The sequence below is a fragment of the Dipodomys ordii genome, unplaced genomic scaffold, assembly GCF_000151885.1.
Source record: "Dipodomys ordii isolate 6190 unplaced genomic scaffold, Dord_2.0 Scaffold25, whole genome shotgun sequence".
Lineage (NCBI taxonomy): Eukaryota > Metazoa > Chordata > Mammalia > Rodentia > Heteromyidae > Dipodomys > Dipodomys ordii.
The window spans coordinates 12,502,733-12,523,747 of record NW_012267241.1 but is presented as its reverse complement, the minus strand read 5'-3'; the positions used below and the strand labels follow the sequence as shown (position 1 = coordinate 12,523,747).

At 36.4% G+C, this 21,015-nt stretch overlaps 2 protein-coding genes across 2 annotated transcripts in view; both read left to right on the top strand.

The window, feature by feature from the left end:
- Dsg1 (desmoglein 1) overlaps positions 1–1,864 on the top strand; it is a 32,347-nt gene extending 30,483 nt beyond the window's left edge. Inside the window, exon 15 of the mRNA XM_013014808.1 lies at positions 776–1,864. Within this exon, the coding sequence (XP_012870262.1) occupies positions 776–1,864 (1,089 nt within the window). The remainder of the gene's footprint in view (positions 1–775) is intronic.
- A 97-nt stretch (positions 1,865–1,961) lies between these two features.
- Positions 1,962–21,015, top strand: part of Dsg4 (desmoglein 4) — a 53,037-nt gene continuing 33,983 nt past the window's right edge. Inside the window, 2 exon segments of the mRNA XM_013014807.1 lie at positions 1,962–1,974; positions 15,974–16,161. Of these exon segments, the coding sequence (XP_012870261.1) occupies positions 1,962–1,974; positions 15,974–16,161 (201 nt within the window).

Below are 21,015 nucleotides of genomic sequence, written 5' to 3'. Positions count from 1 at the left end.
TACAAGAAGAGGGCCATGGTGTACTCCTAGAATGGTCAGAAAACTAAGTTCAGGTAATACACTAACGGTGAATCCTGGAGAATCAGCAGTTAACTTTGCTATTCCCAGAAAGATCCAATTGCCTGTGGTTATTTATCATGTGATACTAAATCTTCAGAAGGTTTCTATATCTGATTCTAACTAAAGCTATATTTCTCTAAAAGAGATTCTATTTTCAAAGCCCATCTGTTATCTCCTTCAATGTTGAATCCGTAAGTGGCACAGACCCAGGGTCAAATGTTAGTAATTTTTAAAAGCCATATTAAAATAAGACAATAACTGAATCTTCTAACTGAAGAAAGAAAAATATAATCCTGAATAAAACTATTGTTTATAAATGCTTCATTAAGAGAAAAAATAATTTAAACCTACATTTCTCTTTCTGTTTGTGTATACTATGTACAACATTTTATGCCTTTCCTTTTAACCTACTTATAAAATAGTTCATATAGTTTTGTATGTGAGCTTTGTCCAGTGCATAGCATTTTAACCAAGCCCATCTAAGTAAATTTCAAACTGTAAAATTCAAAATAGTGAAGATACCTATACCTATCTCTAACCAAATTATTTCAAGCAATTATACAATGATTCTTTAAACATTTCCCATAGACATTAGAATTGTGTTTTCCATATTTGCCATTGACAATAATCTATGAGGAAAAATACTAGCGTGGAGTGTTCTATTGTTCCTTAATATTACTCATCATTTCCTTTTCTCTTTCCTCTACAAATTCAGAAAGCATACGCTTATGCGGATGAAGATGAAGCCCGCCCATGCAATGACTGTTTACTGATCTATGACACTGAAGGTGCAGGGTCTCCAGCTGGCTCTGTGGGTTGCTGTAGTTTCATTGGAGAAGACTTGGATGAAAACTTCCTGGATACGCTGGGGCCTAAATTTAAGAAGTTGGCAGATATCAGCTTGGGGAAAGAAATCGAATCCTATCCAGACCCTGACCCTTCTTGGCCACCTCTGAACACTGAACCTATTATCCCTCAGCAAACAGAGCCCATTGCTACTGGACACCCACCAATCTCCCCACATTATGGTACGACCACCGTAATTTCTGAGAGCACTTATCCCCGGGGCCCTGGTGTACAGCACCCTACACCTATTTCTGATCCTCTGAGCTATGGCAATGTCACTGTGACTGAGTCTTACACTACCTCGGGCACTCTGAAGCCCTCTGTCCACCTTCATGATAACCGTCATGCGTCGAATGTGGTGGTGACGGAAAGAGTGGTAGGCCCCATCTCTGGCACTGATTTGCACGGAATTTTAGATATGCCTGACTTGAGAGATGGATCCAATGTTATAGTGACAGAAAGGGTAATAGCACCAGGTTCGAGTCTACCCACTTCTTTTACAATCCCTAATTCCAGAGAGTCTTCAAATGTGGTAGTCACAGAAAGAGTCATCCAACCAACTTCTGGCATGATGGGCAGTCTGAGTATGCACCCTGAGTTGTCAAATGCCCACAATGTAATAGTGACAGAGAGAGTTGTGTCTGGGGCTGGCATAAGTGGAATTAGTGGCGCGGCTGGGATGAGTGGAGGTGGGAACCTATGCACCAGTGGCTTAATGAGCACCAGCCTGGGTGCCAGTGGTGGGGGGTTGAGTGGAACTGGGGTAAGTGGTGGTGGTATTGCACTGAGCAACCTGGGTGGAGGTGGAGGCCTGAGTAGCAGCATGGGAGGCACAGCCACCATTGGCAATATGAGTTCCTCTGATCATCATTTTAGCCAGACCATGGGATCTGCCTCTCCGAGCATGGCTAGAAGTCGAATCACAAAGTATAGCACAGTACAATACAGTAAGCAATAAGGAGCCCAGCATGCTTGTTCACAATTGAGTCTGGATTCGGCCTCCACCTCCCAAATTTAACATTGCAATTTCTAATGCACATCGAGGTGCCAAGAAAATGGTGGAGCAAGGTGAGAAACCACAATGAGAACCATTCCTAGAAACATGGCTGTAGGAGGCACATTCTCCTTAGCATTTGTAAACTTTGTTTTGTTATGTTAATACGAATGGAAGAAATCATGCCAGTGAACTAAAACTCAAAGCACAGTCTTCTCTGTGTTCACATGGCCTATTGGGTCTCCTTTCCCCCGTGTGGCCTATAGAATAATCCGGCATGTGGAACTAATAAAATGTGGTCATGTAAAAGCACTGGCTTTGAGATGGCAATTGCCATAATTCTCCTTGCTCTGTACTGAATTGCCATATATCTCAGGCAATATTCAAAAATAATTAAACATGCTATCTCAACTCATGTGGGTGGAGACATTTGAATTCTCCCCCCTGTCAATGTCTCAATTAATGTAAATAAAATTCAAAGCACAGATTCAAACTAAGGTTAGCCACTACACACTTCTGACTCCCTAGTCAAATCTATCAGCCACCAGTTGCTGCTACCTTGACTACTCCTTATATGAACCAGATGAAATAATAAGATTCCAACTACAGAATGTGTCTTAGGAGCAAGATCATGTTAGAGTGGCAAGAGGGCACAATTTGTTCAAGGGAAACAGGCAGTGTCTGAGCCAGTTAAGGCTTCTATTCAGTCTCCTGTATAGTCAAGGACTTCTCAGATGCCAGTCTGTGTTTCATGGTAGGTGTTGTCTTGAATAAATAATTGCTTACTGGTGAGGTTCTGAGACATCATACTTGCCTTCCTCTTTACCTCTGTGCTTGTGTTATTAATAACATTTGCCAAGTTTGCTTCCTGGACTGAAGCAAGTGGTGCCTGATGGGGTGTTGCCCCAATGGTAAACGACTTTCCAAGCACCTGGATGGGCAATGCATTTTGTATTTTCAGATTGTGCTCATATCCAGCTCTTTATTACATAACTCTGAAGTTAAAATGACTTAACGTAAGCTGAGCTTGCAGTGTGGTTAAGCTTTAGGAAACTTTTTAAGGGGCTCTACAAGAATTTTTTTAGAATATATAAACTCTTTCAAAGGGGAAAACTGGAGAACTTTTCAATAAAGTAATGCCATACTAGTGATTACTTGCAACTGAGTTTAATACTTTTCTTTAACAACCCTCTGCTGACATTTTAAAGTGACCACCTAGGAACCTATAACAAAGAGGATGCTGTTGTAATGTCAACAGTGAAATAGTACTTAGCAACCCATTTTTCTTTTTGCTCTAGCTCATTCTCTACTTGCAAAAAGTTAAATTCCTTATTTGATCTCTCCATATGCTCCTGGCTTATAAAATGTCTGATGTGTAGACAGTTTGGAAATAATATCGTATATTTTTCTAGCTTCAAATTTTAGTGATGTGCAATTTTTGATTTATTATTTCTGTGTGTTTGCTATGTAATGCTACCTACCTAAATAAAATTCTCTAGAAAGAATCAAGCATTTTAAAATATGTCACTATTGCATGAAAAGGATTTTTATTCTTATTTTTAAATTCAGTGTTAATAAGTTCATTGGAGTGAAAATGGATATGACAAAATAAAAGTAGAAAAAGTATTTCCTCTGGGGTTGTAAATTATACACCAATTTTAAAGCTTTTCTCCTATCTGAATTTCCCAAGAGAGATAACAAAATCAAAGAATATTACTGAATTCCAACAAATGTTAAAGAGAACCTAGAGAAATTATTTTACCAGGAGCTCTTTTGCTCTACATAAATAGGAGATAAAGTTAATATTTTAAATCTCACCATATATATTCCATTTTAACTCTGTAGAATATGTAAAAATTTTATAACCAATAGCATGCCAAAACACAGAAAGTATAAAAAGATAGTCTAAGGGATTCTTTCTTTGATTTCTTTTGGCTAACCAAAGATAGGTAATTTTTCTAGAAATAAGATCATAAGGCATTTATTCCAATGTACTTGAGTATGCTTGGTTCAAAAAGTTGAAGGAATAAAAATAATTGTTAATTAATTATTGTCATCAGTTAATTAAAAAGAAAGGTTATTTGTCTTAGTAAATATTTTCCTAAGATGTCTGACACCTTCCAGAAACATTTTTTGGGTAGTCTAATGAACACTGATTGCTTTATTAACGGCTGTTAAAATGCATTATCTATACAAAACCAGAGAAAACATAATTTTAAGCAACAGTTTTAGCTATCTATGTTTCCAGGAAAGTATCTTCAAATCAAAGTATTTTTTTCCAGGATTGCACAATGATGTCCTACCTGTTTAGTATTAACCTTTACAATTATCCTTTCAAGACAGCACTAAAGGGCATTATTTTTTTGTTTTCAATTGACAGTCCTTGGGAAGGATTTCATTTTTATCTTCATATACTTTACTCCAGTTCACATGTGTAATTCTCTTACTGAGTTAAATTTGAAGAAATTTGGAAATCTTTCCATACGTCAATAGCAATAATTTAGATCCATATTTCAAGCTGGCCACACACCAACTTGCTCTTAAAGGAGAAAAGTAGATAGTAATTTAGCATTTTGCATATATGGTTGGAATATTTTTGTGACACTGACTTTTTAAAGGTTGTCTTCAGGCAAAAAAATACAGTTTATCATAAATTCTTTGTCATTTACTATCGCTAAAAATGCCATCTTGAGGTAATTTTGACATTGAATTCTAAATACATGGTTAGGTAGTATGCACTTTTACATATGTTCCCCGGTTTAACTTTATTAGCACTGAAGATTTTACAGAAAATGTATTTTCTAGGTTTATTTATATACCATCATCTGGACACTTGTCCTACATTTATGCATTAGGATCTTAGCATCAGAAGTTTTATTCTGTGTGATGTTCTGAAAGAATTTTAATTGCAACTCTTAAAAATGTTGTATTACTATATCTAATGAATGTTTCTGGCTACACAGTTTATCTCTGAAATTCACATGAAGATTTCATTGTCAGCCAAAGTATTATATATGTGACATCCTGTGGCTTGAGTAGAAGATTTAAAGATGTTATAAACGGTGGCAAAACTGGCCAGGGCTATTTAGAACTCAAGCAAACTTTTAAAAATACTTAACCCATTATCCCAAGCCTATTCAAAAAAGTGTAACCTAATTATGAAGGGAAAGCAAGTATTTCTGATTTGTTGATATTTTGAAAACTTAACATTCCATTAGAATACATGACTCCATGATAGATCCTTAGCATAAATGATACTGAATCTGTAATCTACTGCAAGGTGATTCAGTTAATTTAGGACAAAGTCTAATAATTTTGATATAATTTGAAATAATTGATAATTTATTGTCTGTCTACATTCCCTTCTAGTTAGTTATATTGTATTTAGAATAACTTATTTTTTCTTTTGCTGTTTCCTAAGCTTCTTTAATCTCTTATTCATCTTTGGTGATGTTTAAAACAAGTTGCTTTCCTTAAGTTTCCATATGAAAGTTTTTGGATTATTTGGGTAGCTAGTTCCTTACTTCATCATCTGTTGGCTTCTTCAAGACAGCTTGTAATTTCTAAAGCATTGTGTTTACAGCAATAAAGTGATTGATATGCCTCTATTATCTTTGCTGAATTATAAGATTGGGAAGGTTTTATGGTGTAAGAAATAATTAGAAGTTGTCAAATCTGGTTGTTATTTTCATCCCATATTTTGGGGAGGTAATCATTCTATTTACAAAATGCCAAAATCTATTTCTATTCTTCCATTCCTTGCTTCTTTTGTTCCATTAGAGGCCTACTGTTTACCTAGAGGCCTGCTATGGAAAGGACTTCCCAATGACACTAAACCACATCCATAACTAGGGGTTTAGCTTCATTTAATGAGACTTTTTTAAAAGCTTGAATTTAAAATTTTATTTGCTATGCTTAGTATTTTATACATTCATGTTGATTTTATAGTTTTACCTTTCTTTTACATACTTATTTTATCATTTTCTACATTATTATTTTATTTCTTTTAAAATGACTTTCCTTATTTGCTTATAAAGTCATACCATTTGCCATTAAGATAGTCATGTGGCTTCATAAGTATATAACAACTCTGACACGGGAGTATTCAGGAAGAACAAGGACACAGATGGGTCTAGAGAAAGTAAAGAAAGAAGATGAGGTGTGAGAGGAAAGAAGGGATGAGTGTGGCTTTGCACTCCATTGTAAGACCCTGACTCACTGAGAGTGGTAAAATCCACTGGAAAGTTTGGGATGAGCAGTGCTGATTGAATATTTATATTTTTAAAAACATCACTCTGCCTTCACAGTAGGTGCTCATAAAAGGAAATCAAAGAATCAAGGAGACTCACTAGAAAGATACTGCAGTCTTCCAAGTGAGTGATTGAACCACAGCTTAATAGGAAAACAAGAAAATATTATTACAGATAGATCAGTAAAGTAGCATGGACAGAGAACTTGGTTATAAAGTTGTTGAGCAGAAAATTAAATTTCAAATTCATTACAAATTGTCCCCAAAATTCAAGGGTAAATAGGATAAATATAAATGGAGAACACAAGGCTAATCACCTAATTTGAAAATGATGTCAAATTCCAGCCGTGGACTTGGTGACTGAGTTCTAATAAGCCAAATTCTTTTTTTTAATTTAATTTTATTTTTTGTAAGTTACAGTCAACTTTCATTTATTTATTTATTTTTCTTTTTTTATTGTGAAAATACCATATAATAAGCCAAATTCTTGCTAACAGATACACCTACTTCACTCAATATGATTTTTTTGAAACTTCTTGTACAAAATCTTCCTAGAACTATTCAGAGTATCAGGTTCTGATTTTTACCAAAGTTCACATCGATTTGACCTAGAATGTCACATTGGCACCCATCCACCCCCAACCCCCCCCACACACAGAGATACACTTTCTTCCATTCAATTTATGGAATATCATTTTCAGATGTATTCCACTTGATAAATTATAGACCCACACTGATCAGAACGTTTTGATCATTATCTTATAATAAGCTCATCCAGAAGCAAAGCCCAAAACAGGATTTCAGGGCAACTTTTAAAGAATGTAAAATAAATAGATGTAAAGAAACCACACATAGAAAATTGTGACAGAAACAAAAACAGAAAGCAGTCAATAGGAGCTAAAATATCAAAGCAGTTACAACCACAGGCAAATGAAAGTCAGTCCTGAAAATATACTGGGAGCCAGTGCGTGGTGAATTACTGCAGAATTAAGTCATCCAGAATCTCAGAGAAAGAGAGTGTATTTGTACACACCAACTGACACCAGGTCAGGCCATCACTAGAAAGTATTACCCACTGAGTCTATTGTATAGATGGGTACAGTCGCTTTCGCAGAAGTGTAGAAATGCAGGTGCATGAAAAAATGTGGAGTAGGCCCATCAAGTCTGTTCGTCATCAGTGTGCCTTAGATCACTCGGGTGAAATACGTTTGGAGATACCTCAGAATTTTGATTGACCAGGCCTTCTTGAACATTTCCTGTAAGAATGAGCCTTAAGCCTTTAAGTGTGGCGCAAGCCTGTGGTTCCGGTATTTGAAATGTGGAAATTGAGAGGATCTTGGTTTGAGGCTAGCCTAGGCAAAAAAAGAGTTAATAAGGTCACATCTTAATCAATAGTCCAATATGTTGGTATGTACCTGTCATCCCAGCTCCATTGGAATCATAAAAGGAGGATTGCATGCTAGTCCAGGCAAGAAATAAATGTGTGTTAGGTGACAGGGGCTCACGCCTGTAATCCTAGCTACTCAGGAGGCTGAGATCTGAGGGTTGTGATTCAAAACCAGCCCAAACAGAAAAGTCCCCATGGAACTCATCTCCAATTAACCACATAAAAACCAGAAGTAGAGCTATGGCTTAAAGTGATAAAGTGCTAATCTTGTGTGAAAGAGGTCAGGGACAGCATACAGGTCCTGAGTTCAAGCACTACGACTAACAAAAGAAAAAAAAACTTTAAAAAAGTAATGAAACGTTAACCGCTATTTAAAAGAACAATTAGAGCCAAAAAAGGCTGAAACTGGAGTTATGGCTCAAGTACTAAGGACCCTTATTGCATAATAAGCCTAAGACCATAAGTTCAACCTCTGTACCACCAAAACAAATGAACAAAAACTTTTTTAAAAAAGAATGATTTATAAGCTAATATATCAGTAAATTGTGTAAATCAAGATTGTGTAAATCAGGAAAGTTTTCAGGTCCTCCTTGTCATTACTATGTACCTTCATGGTTTTATTATCTACATTAATTAGATGTTTGCCCTCTATATAGTGTTTATAGATATAATTATTCTCCTTATTGCATGACTTGGCTTTACTGTTACAAACTCAGGAATGACCTGAATAGATAAATGTTATGATATCTGTTGATGGCCAGAAATAAAGGCTATCTGTTCATTATGTTACTGCTCTTGGTAAATATAACCTCCAACATGATAAGAGCTCATTGTTGATGACATTATGCTAATTCACTGTGTCAGACAGGTTCTTGCTCCTCGCTTATTTTAAAAAGCAAATCATGTATGGCCATCAGTTTATATATGCAAGATTAAATAACAAATTTTGAGTCAGTGTGTGAGGCACAAAGGTCAGCCCAGAAGCAAACAGAGGCACCAATAATTATTTGTTGGACACATGAAAACATAAAGTCTGTTTGCTATTCAAGTTGTCCTAAAAAATCATTCTTCCATTCACAGTCTCTTGAGAAATCAGTCCTTGGATCACTCCATGCTTCTTATTTTTTAAATAGAGCTTTTCATTCTGAATTGAATGTATGCAAAAATTATTTGATTTTGTTAGATTGTAAATGTGTCTTGATCAACTGTTTTAAGTATGTTTCAGGACAAGTTGAGATGTGTAAATATTTAGACCTAATTAGTATCACATTTGAACCAGAGGGTAAAGGAGAGGGAAAATAGTTTATTTTTAAATATGCGTCAATATTTTCCCAATATTGTAAAACTAGACTGAAGAAAAAAAATCTCTAAAATTAGGTAAAAGAATATACACTTTCCTCACATAACAAAGGTCATAGTAAAAATAGAAATGATCTCACAAAACTCAGGGGGATTGTTGTGTGCTGACAGTGAAGAGCAATGGAACTGCCTTAGACCTATTCATAAGTGGACTAAGAGTAGAGATCTTCTAAAAATGACATCATCTGTAAGAATCTCAGGATGTAACAAAACCATAACACAATCAGAGAATAGTTATATGGGAACCCAGTACCACACGATTAATTCTTAAGGGAGAGAAAAATGCAGGTCACTCTTCTAAAAATGTTACCTTCACTTTCTACAATGAGTCAGTACATATTTATAAATTATTTTTAACAACATCAACAATACAATGGGGGGGAAGGGAAAAGAAAGTAAATATTTCATATAAAATCAAATAAAAATGACTAGTATCTCATCCCTTCCATGAATAGAGACTAATTAAATTAGAAATACATCATAACTTAGTGTCAATAGCTTATGCCCATAATCCTAGAAGGCTGAGATCTGGAGGATCATGATTCAAAGCCACCCCAAGCAGAAAAATATTCACTAGGATCCATCTCCAAAATAACCAGCAAAAAGTAAGGCTATGGGCTTGTCTTAAGTGGTGGAACACCAGCCTGACAAATACAAGGCCTTGACTTCAAAGATGAAAGAACAAAAGAAAAGGAAGAAAGAAGAAAAGAAGAGAAAAGAAAAGAATAAAAGAAAAGAAAAAAGAAAAGAAAGAAAAAATCCTGTTTACCTGGCATAATCTTTCTCTGGCCCACAATAGAAACACTCAATTGCTCTAACTCTATAGTTCTTAACCTCAAACAGCAGCCTCAGAAATTACCTGGAGATGTTTAAAATGAATACATCTTACTCTATAGCTAGCGATTCTAATTTCACTAAATCTAGGAACAAGCAGTTTGCATGTTCTACATTTGTCCCAAAAAGTATATGTTTGGGCGGGGGTGGGGTGGGGAAAAGTCCCTTCTTTTTGACCTTCCTACTCATAGATTTCTTGCTGAAGCAACCTGAGCTGTCCAGATTCTATACCTGAGTAATCCAGATGTATAACTAACAACATCAAAGTGAACTCTATGGATTTGCACAAGAGGGCACTGCCTGTGTCACTAGCCAATGTGACACCTAACTAATTAGCACACTGTGGTGCAGGTGCCACTGTCATACTCAGACATCAAGAGGCTGGTATTTTCCAAAGTATGAGCAAGTATGTAATAAATATGTTAGTAGTACACTTTAATTAATACAGAGCTGGAAGCCAACATGTTCCATCGTAGTGTATTTGGAATAAATTCCATGCCAAGAATATGAAATCTCAGACAGAATCAACACAAGTTGATTCTTCAAGGTTAAGTATGATCTTAGGGTATAAACTAACATCATCCTTATGGAAACTGACATTTAATCTCCAGGATTTCTAACACCCACTGAATAACCTGGTGGCTGGACCTTTGTTGCCATACCTAAATTGACTTTAATGAAGGGACAGGATGTTTATCTTCAGTGATGCAGGTGAACCATCATAGCAACTACTCCAGGTCAAAACTGAGACAAATTTGTTTACCTTCTGCACATACTTCCAGGCCCAAGCTAAAGAAAACTCTTTTGCTTTGCACCAGCTTTAGAATCACCTGTGCTACATTTGACAAACATAGCCTAGAACTATAATATACTTTAAAATGTCCTTTCCTCGAACACATGCTTTCAAGAAAAAGAGCTTCCCTTAACTACATAAATAATATTGACTACTAACCCTATGATGTGTTGATTTAATGGAAAAGTTCACCACGCTAGCATCACATCTATAATAGAAGTGTCTGTATAGATCATATATGTATTTTTTCAGAGAATATGTACTAGCATTTATTAAATTAGCTGCCATCTATGGCATTACTTTGAAAAAATACAAGTTGTGCTGGGCGCTGGTGGCTCACGCCTGTAATCCTAGCTACTCAGGAGGCTGAGATCTGAGGATCGTGGTTCAAAGCCAGCCCGGGCAGGAGAGACCGTGAGACTCCTATCTCCAATAAACCACCAGAAAACCCAAAGTGGCGCTGTGGCTCAAGTGGTAGAGCGCTCGCCTTGAGCTGAAGAGCTGAGGGACAGCGCCCAGGCCCAGATTTCAAGCCCCACGACCGACAAAAAAAAGAAAAAATACAAGTTGCCAAAGTTCTCACTGTGTTCACAAGGGTGTGATATGCAAAATGAAAATGCTCTGGTATAAGAAATATTATTATAGCATAGCACAAGAAAAATAAATACCCAGAGCATACCTGAAGGTCAAAATCCCTGCTTTGCATAGAAGGTAAGCACTAAAATCTTTCTAAAACTTACTATAAACTTACTCAAACCTTTCTGTCTCTAGCAACAACTACTAAAGTCAACAGTTTGGTAAACTTTTAAATATGGGCAAGCTTTAAAAAAGAAACAATGTTCAGCCATCAAGTATTTTTGCCTTCATACATATAATACTAAAACATGTCTTGTACCCAATGATCATGCGCACATCTCTTGCAGGAAGTAAGTCCAAATAAGAACATGGGGCCTCAACCAATCACTCCTTAGTTATCACAAGATTGAGTTGAATATAGCTTGTATGCATCACCCAAAAGTGTGAGCTAGAAATCGGATCCCTTGTGTGATGGTACTGAGGTGTTGGAAACAGTGTTGGGGTCTATTGGAAGATAGTCCCTGGGGATGGCGCCCTTGCAGTTATTGATGTAGTTCTTAAGGGAAAGAGCAATGGTATCTTGTGAATCTTGTTCAAATCTTAGCTTTCTAACGTGACCGCTCCCTTCAGAAACTCAGTGATCCTTCCAGATGCTATCTTCCATATGATGATGGAACCACACAGCTCTCACCAGAGGTTAAACTTCCTGGGTGTCCTGATTTTATACTTTCAGTTCCCAAAGGTTTGAGCAAAATAAGAGGAGTACTGAATCTCTTCTTAAAAAGTACTCACCCCTGAGAATTCTGTAATAGCCACAGAAAATTGACTGATAACACCTGTCCTTGTCAATTACAGATTTGTGTTCTGAGTACCTTTGAAATCAGGGGTTACAAATGGAGAACTATGTCTAGAAAATGTCATGCTTTTTTTCTGTTGCCTGCTGCTCTTTCTTTTGTAACTCATTTGGTTAATCACATTCATGGGGTTAGACAATATTTCAGAAGAAATTAGTTATGGTTGCTATAAATAAAGTGTAAACCTTTATAAAATATCTCCATCAGGCAGAGCGATAGAAAGGAATAGTTTTATTTCTCATGAGAAGCAATGTGATATAGAGATCTGGACGTTTTCATTTGTTCTTTCAAGTTATCCTAATTCCTCACTACATGGGGGAGAAGGACAAAAATGCATTTCTTTAGCTGGTTAAATCAGTTTTCAGAATACTATGTGTTAAGGAGACATACTATTATAGATTGCTCTAAGCCTGCTTAATAACAGTTACAGAAAGAAAACCAGTTTGACGAACATTGGCTTCTTTGTGCTCCCTTAGTTTTCTTGTTTGTTCTGAGTGACCCACGTTGAGTAACCATAAATCCACTAGAGTATTCATGTTTTCGCAGGCTTCTAGAACTCATGCTCTGTTGTGCTATAGTGATTCTTGTTATTATCAAAGGTTTTCTGTATTGCATTTTGGTTGATGGCCCCAGTACATAGTATTGAAGAACACAGGACCTTCTCTATGTAAATTCATCATATCCATGGACTAATCAAGCTTCTAGCCCATGCAGAGGTGTCAGCCATATTTTATTAAGCTTCTGAGTCCATTATTTTGAGATGATTTATCTTCTCCTGTGTTTCTATTATGCAAATCTTAAGCAGCACTACACATTAAATGTCCAAAGGTAAAAAAATAATCTACATGTCTGTGGTATGTCCATAGATACAGATATATACCAAGTTATAAGTTAAGGAACATCACTAATAGTCAAATTATCACAAATAGTCATGAACCAGTAGCCAAATTTTCATTGTTTTTCTCTATTCAAAAGTAAACTAAATGTATTTACACTATGATTTTACAAAACCAAGGCATCAGTGTTATCACCAATGAAAAGCCTTGTTAGACTGGAGAGAGCTACTTCAACCTGTCTTAGGAGTTGGAAAAAATTATATTAAGTGAAGTAATCCAGACCCAGAGAAACACAGGTTGCATGTTTTCCCTCATTTGTACAAGCTTGAATGTTCCTATACATCTATAAGTAAATGTCAGACTGGGTGGTGTGCAGGTGGTTACAAATGAGTAAACTGAAGTATAATAGGATCTTTGGGATTTACAAATACAATTCTTTAGAAAGACTAAGTCAAACCCCAACAAAATGAGTACCAGGAAATTGGTATTTGCAAGATAGGGGGACCAAGAGGAAAGGAATGGAAGAATGAATGCAGGATATAGAATGCAAGCAAAAATGCATTGTCGATACCACAGAATTGAGAAAAATTAGGGAAGGGGCGTGTCAAATGTGGGGTACAGATGGTACAGGATGATACAGATAAGATGCATTGTTTATGTAAACTGCTTTGTTAAATGCCAAAGAAAATTCAATACTTGACCTAAAGATTAAGGAAAGTGAGGGAAGAGATGGGGTGGGAAGTGTAGTTGAGAATGTTGAAAGGGCTAATATGACCCAGAGGTACTGTATTCATAAACTTCTTTGGTGAATGTCAACTCCTTTGTACAACTAGTTTAAGAAACTAAAAGACATTCCAAATAAATGGTCTCAAGTTAGAAACAGTATTATGTACTCTCCACCTATTGAGAAGCAACGCAAATTCCTTCAGCATCCTCACAACCCATACTTGAACAGCATTATTGAGAGAGCATATGTCTCATGGATACAAAAAGGTTAATGTTGCTCTGACCTAGATGAGAAAAATACTTTTCATGCAGGCATAATTGGCATATTTCAAACCTCTGAACTGAAAAATAAGCATGACAATGATAAATGATCAGAGCTCTGACCTAGAAGAGTCACAAAACAGCAGATTTTTCATGATATTTTTGGTTTAAAAACCTATGGGGAGGGATGGGTTGAAGGGGGGTGACAATGCTGAAGAAGGGTGACTGTGATCAAGATGCATTGTATTCATAAACTGCTTTGTTAAATGCTTCATTAAACTGCTTTGTTTATGCAGCTACTTAAAGATAGTAAAAACATTTTTTAAAAACCTATGTACTATACAATCACTTGTGATTTAATAAATCACCAGAAGAAGACTGATTTGTCAGTATTTTAGACAATCTGCCACCAAATGCCATGCCAATAAAAACATTCAGTCTACTGTTAAAACATTCTGAAATTAACAAATTCTCATATCAAGGCAGCTCCTCCCCTCCCTCTTCAGAGACATTTGTTGAGATACTGGTTGGAACTCTTGACTATGAATCTTTTTTTTTAGCATTCTTTATTGATAGCATTCACCTTAAAATAATTTTGGACCTAATTGATGACATACTTCAAAAGCCTATAATACACCTATGCTTTATCTCTTCACCTTATATGTTTCTAATGGGGCAGGTATAGTCTCAAATTTAAAGTATGGCTTACGTAAGTACTTTCAAATACTGCCTGTATGTTACCAATGCATTTTCCCATTGTTTCAATGCAATTTCCTCCTCTTTCTCTTATAAACATCCCCAACGTATAATTCAGCTCTCTTCAGCCTTCTAATTGCCTCGTCTCTTCCCTCACTTCCCAAAATGCTAAGTGTCTCAAGAAACCAGGAGCTGTACCGCCTACATTCCATCACTAGAATCCACCTTGCTTCTGAGTGACGAAGGCAGGTCAGTGAAGATGCTACTTGCCTTTGAAACTCTCCAGCCAGCAGCCATTAGCAATTAGAGAACATTTACTGCAAGTTCTTTTTATGTTAGTTGCTGTTGCTTCTAACCTGCAATTTTTGCACGAGGACACTTTATACCCCATTCAAAGCCCATGAGCACAATGAGAAAGGGAGAACAAAAAAGAGAAAAATGACATCAGAACCATTCAGATGATGCTCTATTTTTTTTGCATGTTTAAAAAAAATCTACAGCTGTCCATTGCAGATATTCTTTACAAAACATATGTGATGGTTCAAAAGGTATTCCTCAAACACCTTCTATTCTGTTTTTTTTTTTTAAATCAGGGGGGATTTAATGAGAGGTGAGGAAACTTGACTGATACAGCTTTAAAACAATTATATAAATAATGTGCCACAAAGTATCAGTTATATAACTAGAAGAAAGATGTCAAATGTTGGAAACAAATATACTAGTCCTACTTTCAACAAAGTTGTTTCATATTAACTGTGATCTTTCCAGTACATCTTTAAAATTAAGATGAACAAGCTGGGCACCGGTGGCTCATGCCTATAATCCTAGCTACTCAGGAAGTTCAGATCTGAGAATCATTGTTCAAAACCTGCCCAGGCAGAAAAGTCCTTGTGAGACTCCTATCTCAATTAACCACTCAAAATCCAGAAGTTGTGCTGTGGCTCAAGTGGTGAACACAAAGAGGCGCAGGGATGGCACCCAGGCCCTGAGTTCAAGCCCCACTACAGCCAAAGAATGAGTTGAACAAAGGACATTTTAAAGAGAAGCCAGAAACCTTGACTTAAGAAAGGAGAATTTTGTTACCCTGTCTTTCTCCTTGAGCCATGCTTTAGACCCAGTGTCTTTTCAGTTTCATTCCTTAAAGCTGGTTCTGTAGTGAACATGTGTGTGTATGTGTTGTCTGTGTATGTAATTTTGCTTTTACAATGTTGGCAGTCAGGAGGAGCCTTCTAATTTTATTCAGCATGATGATAGGCCCTAGCGTTTTAATTATTTTTCATGTTGTGAGTAATTTATTATTCATTGGGTATCTTACCCATAAATCTGGTCCTCACTCTGTAAGATTTTTCTTTGGTGTCCAACAAAGGGTTTCAGTGCAATAAGAATCAAGGTGTGTCTTCGTTCTTACCCAGAGCCCAAACAATGCTCGCCTTCCAGACCGACCCAGCAGTTTGGGGTGGGGAAACCGAGTCATTATAGAGTATCTTCATCCCTCTGCTCAGAGAGCCCCAGAATTATCACCCATGCCTTCCTAAAAGGGCGTCTTGAAACACATCCTCCCGCAGAGCCTAATTCAGGACTCAGAAGACCTGGACTAAAATTGAATCTCATCAGGATTTGTGCACAAGAAAAGCCCGGAGGAATGGATTGGCTACTTTTCAGGAACATTTGTCTTTTGATCATCCTAATGGTAAGTTGAATTTTAAGCCTGGGAAGAAATGCAGCCTGGAAGTCTTGTCTGTTCTACTCACTGCCTGGTTTTCTACATGGAATTTATTCTAGCTTTAAACCCCTTTTTTGCAAAGGGAGAACTGGGAACTCAGCCTCTGCTGATTTCAAAGCAAACACTGTTTCTCAAGGAGCCAGAGTATAGAAATGCTGTGGATTCTGTTGCATTCGATTCAAATGGCCCCAGAGACACAATTTAATTCAGATTAAATGGTAGGAAAATTCTAAAATGCTAATTGGAAATAAAACTTTTTCCTATTATTTTTTACTTACACTTAAACCAGACATATTGGTATAAAAATTTCTCAGGGCAAATGGTAAGCAATTTTACAGGAAATTGATCAAGCTCTTTTCTTCTGAACAGTTATTTCCCAAGGAGTTTCTTTCAAAGAGGGCCGTCAGCTGTATCAAAATTATGTTGCAACTAATTATGAAACATTTAAATTGTATTATGAGAGCATCCCTACAGGCCAGAAGGAAAGCTTTTAAGTGATGTATTTCTCTAAAGTAAACATAGTACTTTGGCTATTATATTGCTTTCCTTCAACCTGGGAGCAGTCAGAGAATAAAGTGCCTGCGAAGTGGCATCATGTACCCTAAATTGGGTTGTAACTTGGTTTCCCAGGAACACCCACAGTGTTTAAGTTTGGGAAATGATTCCTAGATTATTCTCAAGCAAGTTGCATCCTCTCAGTTCATCAGAGCATCGGTTCTAAAAGACAAGATAGCCAGAGCTGGGAACCCATAGTTAGCTAGTGACACAGTGAATTCAATTTTTCTGGCACTTATATTTCTAAGAACTTCAAATAGGTGCAGATACCTAATTGTGCCAATGGGCACATTGCTCAAATTTGGAAGGGAATGTGAGGGCAGTGGTGAAAGTTTCCATTCTCTTAGTTTGGGAGACGGATTTTTAAATAAGACAATTGGTGAAAATCGTTTCTTAATGAGGAAATACCAAATAAAAGTACAATGTCAAGTTACAACAATCATCACTAATTTATCAAGTGAAAAAGTTACTAAACAGTTAAAAACCTGTCTGGGTCATTAACAGAAAGAGTAAAGTGTAGGTGTATACCTATTGACACACTTTTCCATGCACTGACTCAGAGAGGACTAGTTTATTGTATGGAAAACATCATATGTCAAAATGTTAGAAGCAACTTCTGTGCATTAAATTCTTTCTGCTCAGGCATGTTTTATGATAAAATTATTTAATTGCAGAGTTAATTTCTTCTTCTCCTTGATCTTGAAAGACTAGTATATTCTATATATTCTGTGTTCCCATGGTCCCTTCTGGTAGTATTAATTTATTTTCTTTAGTAATCTTAGTGGGATTTGGTACTGAATGATTCCCCCATTTCTTACTGATACTGAAGTATTTGCGCTTAACATTTCCCAACCATTATGAAAAGTATTAAGTTCCTATGAATTTCCTTAGGATATGAATTCATAATACCTAGATCTGGAAAGCAAAGATCTCATTTCAAAACTGAGACAAATGCAACAAATGTTTAAGGTGAATAAGTTTGCTATTGTAGATGTTAAAAGGAAATAAGCATTTCCACTTGTCTTTAATTTTCTGTGCTTGAACTCAGCCTCTTTTTTCATTAACTAAATCAAAGACTCTCTGGGGCATCATTGCCTCTTCCACTAATGAGGGAGTGGCTACTTCTCAGAGACTTATGGGTATTGTGTGTCAGCTACTTCTCAACCACAAGGAGTACTTTAAACAAAGTTTTGACTGACTTCACCAATAAAAGGCATCCAAAGCTGTAGGTTTCACTGGGGTGTCTCATTTGATCACAAGAGTCCTTTGGCATTTTCTTCCTAAGGATAGTCATCATGTTCTTATACTATAAACTGGATAGGGAGGTGTGGTAACAATCAACACTGAACTGAGACTCAAATGTCCCAGGATTGAGTCAGAGCTCCTCTTCAAAGTGGCTGTGTGACTTTGGCAATAGTCTTCAACTCCTCAGGCCTTCATTGTACCCCATGGAGAATGTGAGTTAGACAAGATGTCATCAAGTTCCTTCACTATGGAAACTCTGTGATTCTCTAATTATTACTATCGTATACTTATGCAGAAAAAACTAATGACTGGCTCCAGAATATTATTTTGAAAAATTTGCCTAGGGGAGAAAAAAATATCTGAAAATTTAGGTAAAGCTGGAAATTGTATAAATTTTATTAGGTAGGAATTACTGGAGGCTTAACAGTTATTAGTTGAAGAAGGCCTATATTTTATCAAGTTAATAAGACCATAAAAACTAGTCATTGATCAGGTGGGAATTCTGGTCTACATAGAGTAACCATTCAAACTGTATACAAGTGGTAAATATTGGATGTCCTGATTCTTGGAAAGCAGAAAGCTTAGGGGGGCAAAGTTCATAGACACTATCTCATTAGAAGTTGAAGACAGGTATCCAAATTTATAAACATATTTAAAACCAAGTTAGCCTAATAGCTCTCACATAGAACAATGTCATTCTGCCTGTGGAAGAGAAATTGGTTTTTATTTGTTTTTGATAGGAAAATTTCCAGAAATAAAATGGTGGAAGCAAAAATAATATTATCTGATTTGGATTTTGTTTGGGTTAAATGTCATACCCTAGATAACACTAAAGGACTTGTTTCAGTACTGCTTATTATGGAAACTACCTCTGTCCTTGCCACACTAAAGGTTCTATTCAGGCACATCTCACTTCTATTTTTTGTCAATATAAGTGGCTAAGGAGTGAAAGAATATGCATTTTTATTTCAAATTCCTTCAGAGTTCATGATAATAAAGTTACCTACAAATCAGTTATATATCACAATAATAATTAATATCATTTCCAGATCAATTAAATCAATCTGATGGGTTGCCATATAAAAATCCTGCCTTAGAAATATTTTACAGCTCTTAAGATGCTGAATACTTCTCCTTTTTCAGAGATACTTGTACTATTTTAGAAATATTGTGGACCCTCAATGCCTAGTCTAATGACTCCTTCCAGTGCTCTGTATGCGGGAAGAGGGAGGCTTCTTCACAGAGCAATGAGAACATTGATTGAACTCTGAGGATGTTACCATCCATTTTCCAAGTGGGATCCATATTGGAAATCTGCATTCATGGATGCCAGGCCTGATGGCAGGGTGTGTGACAGAAGTGACTAAAGCACAACCCTTAGTTAATGTTTGCATGAGAAATGTTTGCCCTTCCTTTCTATGCAGAAAATTACATGGCTTACAAACCAAAATGCCATTACTTGATGTACCTTCAATTATAAACAAAAGTGGTATAATTAGGCTTGAACCTGGCATCTTTACTGTATCCCCAAGAGGATGGCAACCAAATTATTCAATAATTTTATAAGCATTATTCAGAAGAGAACTGCTTATTAATAAGGTGGTCCTAGGTGTGTGCAAATAACTTCAAAACTGACTTCAAAAAAAGGTAAGTCACAAAGATGAACAGTAGCCTTACTCAGGGGCAATACTTTAAATACTCTCAGCATGTAAGAGAATAATATGTATTCGCACATTGCAATGAGCCCCAGTAATGACTCAGATTCCATGTATCTTAGATAAAATCATCAGATTCTCTGCAACAAAGTGTCAAAAGAGAAAACAAGCCTCAGAAAAAGTTTGCAATTTGCTAAAAGTTAATGGTGATATAGATACATTCTATTATTTTCCTTGGACTTGCATCCACCACCACCATTCAGAACTTGCTTTGCATGTAGAAAACTTGACCTATCACCTATTTTGTGAATGAAACTGCTTTCATGAATGGGTTCAGTTTCCAACTTTTGTTTCTTACCAAGTAGCTTCACTATACTTCCCATATCTGTGGGAGATACAAGTTTCATGAGGTTTTTGGGTTTCAAATTAAGCTCAAGTGTTTTAACTGAGACAAAGACTCATTGATTTTTCTGGGATAAGGTCTGTATTAATATTGCTATCCTACACCTGACAGTTACAAAAACTTCTACATTATGAAAGGTACTTCAACATGTTATAAAAATCCTCAAAAATCCTCAAAATCCTCAAAAGCATCACCATTTCACAAAACAAGACAAAAACTCATCCAACTATACTGTAATATATTCCCTTCACCCTTCAGGTTTGCACTTGACATACAACATGCTTTTTTCCACTATGCCTAATGCATTTTACTTGCTTCTTTTTCCTCTTTCAATATATAGCCTATCCTAGTCAAAAGCTATATCTTACTCTTCAGCACATTTTCATAAATTAGCATGGACTCAAGTATTCATTTTCTTTTCTTTTTATTGTGAAAATACCATACAGAGGGGTTACAATTACATGAGCAAGGTAATGAGTACATTTCTTATCAAGCATCATTGCCTCCTCCTTTGTTTCCCCTTACCATCCCTTCCCATCCCATCCCGACACTCCTCTCCTCCCAACAAAGTTGTAAAGTTCAGTTTTCGACATGAAGGCTTGTACATCTCATTGTTGCAATGGGTCTGCCTGTATCCGTATTTAAACAATTTGTTTTTCCTTCCCTTCCTCAAAGTATATTAACATCAAATACAGTGAAAACAGGGGTTATACTGTGGGGGATGGACATACAAAGCAGCAAAGAAATCATCTTATAAATAGGTTAGAAACAATCACAAGAAAGAAAAACCATTTGAATCCTTATCTTGGGTTCATTTCTCCTAACATCAACTCGTCTGACCGTTTCTGCTTGTCTCAGACATATACTAGTAATTGCCAATAAGGGAAACCATGAGACCTATGTTTCTTTGGGCCTGGCTTACTTCACTTAATATAATTTTTTCCAAGTCTTTCCATTTCCTTA